Below are 6,367 nucleotides of genomic sequence, written 5' to 3'. Positions count from 1 at the left end.
GTATCAGCCTAGCCCATGTTTTTCATGGTCGAATATCATCCCAAAAAAGTGGCTAGCTTTTGTGTCGCTTGTAGCGAGCCATAAACCTAGCTCCCCTACATGTGAGCAGTAAATTCATAAAAAAAGTAGTAAATTCAAAAAATATATGTTTTTAATCAAGATGCTCAAATGCTAGTGTCTACAAAAGTTTGTGGTGAAATGATATCCGAGAAGCTCTCAGAAAAAAGCAAAATTTGAATGTCAAAGAAACTTTGAAAAAGTGCATTGTTAATGCCTGGTTTTGTTTTTTCTTGTCGATAATTCCTTCAATATCAATTTACCATGAAAATATTTCACGCGCCTAGTGCATTAGAGCATCTTAGATGCCAACAAATTTAAGTATTTTTTGAATTGTTATGCATTTTTTATGAGTTTACTATTCATCGGAGCGGATCAACCTGGACTCGGTCGTGGATTACCGATTCTATTAATATTAATTAATCAATCAATAAATAAGTAAATAATAATAATATATTTCAAGAAATACATGGTTACACAATTCAAATGGTTTGTGCAATTTAAAAGTGCTTATAAAGTTCTTAATATTCTTGAGTGTGAAACTTTTGCAAGAATAAAATTAAATATATGACAAAAAAATGTACATATTGTTTCACAAAAACAAATATGTTATTTCCTTAGGGAAATAATAACCATGTTTCTTGAATTGATATTGATGTTTAGAGCATAAGTATTCAAGTGTTTATAAAAATGTTCTAGGATATCTCGAGACTAATATATTTTTGCTAGGGAAAACAAAGAACAAAAATATTAAAATGGGAAATACAACATTGTTGGTGTAATGGCCCGACAATGTAGCCATGTTGGGTAACAAATTTTTTGAACACATTACAGACGCGAAGGCTCATATGTATGCACATACATTCATCCTTATAAACGAACCCACATGCACGCACAACCTAACAACTGTGAGCGGACATTATATATGGTACATCATCACCATGTCAGACATCTCAATGTTTTGAAACTCCAGTGAAAAGCTTAGCCCCATTTCTCGCAAAACTGGGACAACTGACGCCCGTCATATGCTTTCAAAGCCTTGTTATAGGGTCAACTATAGTGAGTAATCTTGACTCAACGGCTATTGCGTCAAATTGACGCCACTTTGCACAGGAAGGAGCTCGCCAAAGTTTCCTTGATGCCTACTCCTTTCGTTTCAAATTACTCGTCATAGAAATGGATATATCTAGACCTAAAATACATCTAAATACATTTATACATGCGACAAGTAATTCGAAACGAAAGGAGTATCATTTAGAGCACATGTACGTTATGTTTCGTGACCGTAAGGTTCCTGTCCGAATGGAACCACACGGCGGCGACGCACGAGCTTGATCCAGCTCGTGTCGTGGCGGAGTCATGTGTGGTATGCACATTTAGCAACATCAAAAATATTGAATAAAAAGAATCAAGAACACGGTGCAGTGGCGCAGGCGCGGAGGCGCGCAGCCATGTGAAAGGTGCCGTAGCACCACGCACGCGGGGCCCCCAGCCTACGCTGTTCCCGCGGATCGCCGTCGATGGGCGTCGTCCAGCCCCGGGGAAATATCTGGTACTCTTATCCCTAGGTGCTCCCAATGCTCCAAAACTCGGTAGCACATCTTTAAATGTTCGAAAAATTCTGAAAAAATCCATCACATTAACACAACATCAAAGTATGTTGTCATTTTTATATCTCGAGCAATGTTTCGAATTTTGATTTGAAATTCTTTAACAACATACATTGATGTTGTGTCAATGTGCTCGATTTTTTTCAAAAAATTTTAAACATTTTAAAATGTGCTACCGAGTTTGGAGCACCGGGAGCACCCTAGGGATGGGAGTAGTAGATATTTCCCTGTCCAGCCGCCTACTCCTACACCGCGCACGTAAATGCTTGCCACAGCTCGGTCGACCCAGCCGGGATGCTATTCGCATTCAAATCTCCGAACCAACCGGCCGCGGCCGGCCCGCCGTGATCACATCCCCCGTCCGATGCTTCGTGCCGCGCACTCATCTCAGTCATGCACCCTCCCCGCCGGCCCGTTTTCAGCACGCCACCGTGAAAGATACGAGTAATCATTTACGCGACTGCCACGTCGTATCGCACAGCAGCCACGTCGTAGTACCTGCCGGCTGCCGGAGAGATGAGCCAGCGCGACCCATACAGCCACGGGCACACAGCATGTCCCACTGACCCGATCCCCCGGTGCCGTCGACTCTGTAGCCCCGTCGTGTTGCCGAGACGCGACGTCCCGGCCACACGGCCGTGGCCACATAAACGCGGCGCCCATGCCGGCCCGCCCCGTCCCCGCACCCGCTGGCACTTGGCGAAAGCGCCCACGACGGTGCCCTTAAATTGTTCACGAGCCCCCGTCGCCCCACTCCTCTCGCTTTCTCGCCACATCTCGCCGTCGACCGCCACCCCGTTTCAAAAACCACAGGAGAGATGCCGCGCGGCTCCATCTGTTGGCTGCTGCTGGCCGTGGCGCTGGCGGCGGCCGCCGTGGAGGCCGGCCGGAGCCGGAGCCTGCACCGGGACTTCGACGCCGTGTGGGGGAAGCGCAATGCGCGCTTCTTCGACGACGGCCGGGTGGTGGAGCTGGCGCTGGACCGGGAGACCGGGTCCAGGCTGGAGTCCAAGGACCGGTACCTCTTCGGGCGGTTCGACCTCGACATCAGGCTCGTCGCCGGCGAGTCCGCGGGCACCATCACCTCCTTCTACGTAAGTGTACATGGATCTCTCTGCTGGTCGACTGCATTTTCCTTCTCGTTTCCGCCTGCCTGATTAACCGGCATTGGCCATTTCGTTAACTGGGAGTAGTAAAAAAAAGAGTTGGGCATGTTCAGAGTTCAGACAGCCCAGTTACCCACACGAGTTCGACACTCGTCATTCCTAGGGTGAATTTCGCTTGAGAAAGCAAAGGGTAAAAAATCTCGAGCAGATTAAGGTGAAAATTGTCTTGTTTGGGTCCCCTGCATTTGTCGCTAAAACGTAGTCCCCGGAGGAAACAAGTGTGAATTCAGAAGCTCGCCGATTGGGAGGTTAACTGACGCCCAACTGCAGTGAATTCTGTTCTGGTTGACGCATAAATGTTTGCATAATTGATGAATTCAATTGGGCTTTTGCAATGAATTGGGGCGCCAAGTAGTAGTACCAGTAGGGACACAGATCTGCCGTGCTACACTTAATTGTGTGTACCTACATGTCCTAAAGCCTAAGGATACGACAGAATTTCATGTTCTTTTGGAAAATGTGAGAGCGTCACCATAAAAAAACAGAGAGAGAGAGAGCATCGTCCTCTCCCGGCAGTTAACACATGGTGTACATTGTCTTAATTAAGTCTTGAATTCTATTAAAGAAACATTCATGCTCAACTAGCCGGGTCTGTCTTAGACGTGAATTCCAGTAAGCCCGACTAGACACCATCTGAATACTGTATTCTTCAGGAGATAGAGTCTGGTTCTGCATTATTCAGGCGACAGAATCTGAAACTATTCTGCCGTTTTGAGGAGGGGAAAACAATAATTTTCTCGGGCATAAGTAGTCATGGTGAACTAGCCAGGCTATTCTTAGGCATGAACAGCCAGGTTTGTTCTTACGTGGATTCCACTAAGGCCGACTAAACACTATCTGAATATTGTATGTATTCTTCAGGAGAAGCAACCTTGATTCTGTATTCTTCGGGCGACAGAATCTGGAATTGTTGTGCCCCTTTGAGCATATGTAGTTCATGGTGTCCACGTTAAATCTTCTTTGCGTTCCATTTCAGTGTATAACTAATAAGAAAGATAATCGACGTTGGTGCAGATCTGCACGGGTGGCGCGCGGCACGACGAGGTGGACTTCGAGTTCCTGGGCAACGTGAGCGGCGAGCCCTACATCCTGCACACCAACATCTTCAGCGACGGCAAGGGCGAGCGGGAGCAGCAGTTCGTGCTCTGGTTCGACCCCACCGCCGACTTCCACACCTACTCCATCCTCTGGAACCCGCTCAACATCATGTACAGATCTCTTCTCCACAGCACCATCTTCATCATTCATCAATGGTCCATCCATCATCCTTCCTGACATGCATGATCTTGTCGACTCATTGATCGAATGCAGCCTGTACATCGACGGGACGCCGATCCGGGTGTTCAAGAACAACGAGGCGAACGGGGTGCCGTTCCCGACGCGGCAGCCAGTGCACGTCTTCGCCAGCATCTGGAACGCCGAGGAGTGGGCGACGCAGGGCGGGCGCGTCAAGACGGACTGGTCCGAGGCGCCCTTCGTGGCCGCGTACCGGCGGTTCGACGCGACCAGCGCCTGCGTCTGGCAAGGCGGGGCGTCGCCCACGCGGTGCGGCGGCGACCACCTGCCGTCGTCGGCGTCGTCGTGGATGGCGCAGCGGCTGGACTGGTGGAGCTGGATGACGCTCAACTGGGTGCGCATGAACTACATGACCTACGACTACTGCGCCGACCGGAAGCGGTACCCCCACGCGTTCCCCACCGAGTGCATCATCCCCATCGGCAGGATCTGATCTGGTCTGATGCCGTCCATCAGTTCGTTCATGCGTAGCCTAGGCGGTAGAGAGAGTACGCTTTGTCTCGTGACTCGTTTGCATGCAGGGATTGGATTTGCTGCCGGCAGAATGTAAAGAGCGGAAAAACACAAATGATCGGAGCGCTTTGTTTCTCCTCGTTCGATGAGCTTTTGTGTTAGGCGCTTCAAATCGATTTAAGTTTTTTTTTTTTTTGCGGGAAAGAGAGTTTCATTTATCAGGTTATGATTACAATCAGCAGCAACAATGCTCGCAATCTTGTCGGGAGGCGTGCGCAACCAGCACGCAGTCCGCTGTTGCGTTCGTCCCATTTGAGCAAGAGTATGGCTAGCTATGTTTACACTACTCCTGATCTTGATTATATGGATCCTCCTTTCTTAAGCCAGTAGCGATCTGATCTCCATCACTTTATGAGTATGTGCTGATCAATCTTGCCCAGATGCTGAGATCATTTGTACAGCTTCGGCACAATCGGTCTCCACCACAATGTCCAGTGTAGTCCAATTGAAGGCCAAAATAATACCTTCATGAATTGCTGCCAACTCGGCCTCCAGCGTGTCCATGCAGTTCCCAAAACCTCTGATTGCAGCAAGCATCACAGCCCCAGTGTGATCACGGAGAAGCATCCCTGCACGAGCGGTACCATCCGTGAGCAAAAAGGACCCATCGACGTTGAGTTTTGCGCGGCCGGGGGCTGGCGGTGTCCAATGTTCCACATGTGGTATGGCCTTCTGCTTCCATATGGGCTCACCAAAATAATCCACCACCTGTTTACCTTTGGTCGGGTCCGCATCAGGGTATTGTTCCAACGACAATAGCGATGACACATAGCTGGCGAGGAAGCGACGAAAGGCCTCGATTGGAACCGCTGATTTATGGTGGGTTACTTCATTGCGAACATGCCAAGCCCGCCATAGGATCATCATAATGAAGAGTCATTGGGGAACACTCCGTTTCTCAAGGAGATGGAAGATCCATTCCGTCTCAGTATCCTGAAGGTCGGCATCATTGGGGAGGTCCCAAACTTCTCTCATAGCATTCCAGAGGCCGGCTGCATGGGGGCAGCGAATGAGGGCATGATGAGCATCCTCCGTGTCATGACCGCATATGGTGCAAGCCTGAAGAGATTGCATATGTTTCAATTTTTTTGTAGCTTCTGTAGTTAGAGATTCATGTGCAGCTTTCCATGCAAATATACGTACTTTTGGCGGCGCTTGACTCTTCCAAATCAAGTCCCAGACAGGGCGCCAGCCATCCGGACGAGCGCTGGACGCTCCAGAATCATTTGTAGACATTTTCTCCTGTAAACCAAGAGAGTATGCACTTTTCATGGAAAACAAGCCGCGGTTATCAGGAAACCATGGCACAAAGTCAGACTCCAGCCCTCACAGGGTTTGATTTTCATGATCACGTCAATGTCAACTTGATAAAAATATTGTTGTAGCAGCCCTCTGTTCCATGTTCCATCAGTGTTCAACAGTTCAGCAACCCATTTGAGACGGCAACGTCTTCTAGGGGTAATGGGCCGACATGAAGTGCCACGGGGAATCCATGGGTCTCTCCATATCCGGACCTTTGCACCGTTATCAATGTGCCATATAATTCCTTTTTTCAACAGTTCGAGGCCGTACTCAATAGCTTTCCAAGTGGAGGATGCATTATCCGTAAAAACTGTGTCTACCAGTGGCCCATTTGGGTAGTACTTAGCCCTGAGCACTTGGGCACAAAGACTATCAGGTTTTTCTAATAATCTCCATGCGTGCTTAGCCAATAGAGCCTGATTA

The 6,367-nt window shown here is 48.5% G+C and overlaps 1 protein-coding gene across 1 annotated transcript; it reads left to right on the top strand.

The window, feature by feature from the left end:
• The first annotated feature begins 2,357 nt into the window (after positions 1-2,357).
• LOC125524375 (xyloglucan endotransglucosylase protein 7) lies at positions 2,358-4,928 on the top strand. Its single transcript, XM_048689432.2, has 3 exons — positions 2,358-2,761; positions 3,848-4,041; positions 4,145-4,928. Exons 1-3 carry the CDS (start codon positions 2,486-2,488, stop codon positions 4,560-4,562), a joined length of 888 nt encoding a protein of 295 aa, XP_048545389.2. The 5' UTR covers positions 2,358-2,485; the 3' UTR covers positions 4,563-4,928.
• Positions 4,929-6,367: the final 1,439 nt, after the last annotated feature.

Source organism: Triticum urartu, chromosome 7A (genome assembly GCF_056163025.1).
Source record: "Triticum urartu cultivar PI428250 chromosome 7A, HENAU_Tu73, whole genome shotgun sequence".
Classification (NCBI taxonomy): domain Eukaryota; kingdom Viridiplantae; phylum Streptophyta; class Magnoliopsida; order Poales; family Poaceae; genus Triticum; species Triticum urartu.
The sequence above is the reverse complement of the archived record's forward strand: the minus strand, read 5'-3'. Positions and strand labels throughout refer to the sequence as shown.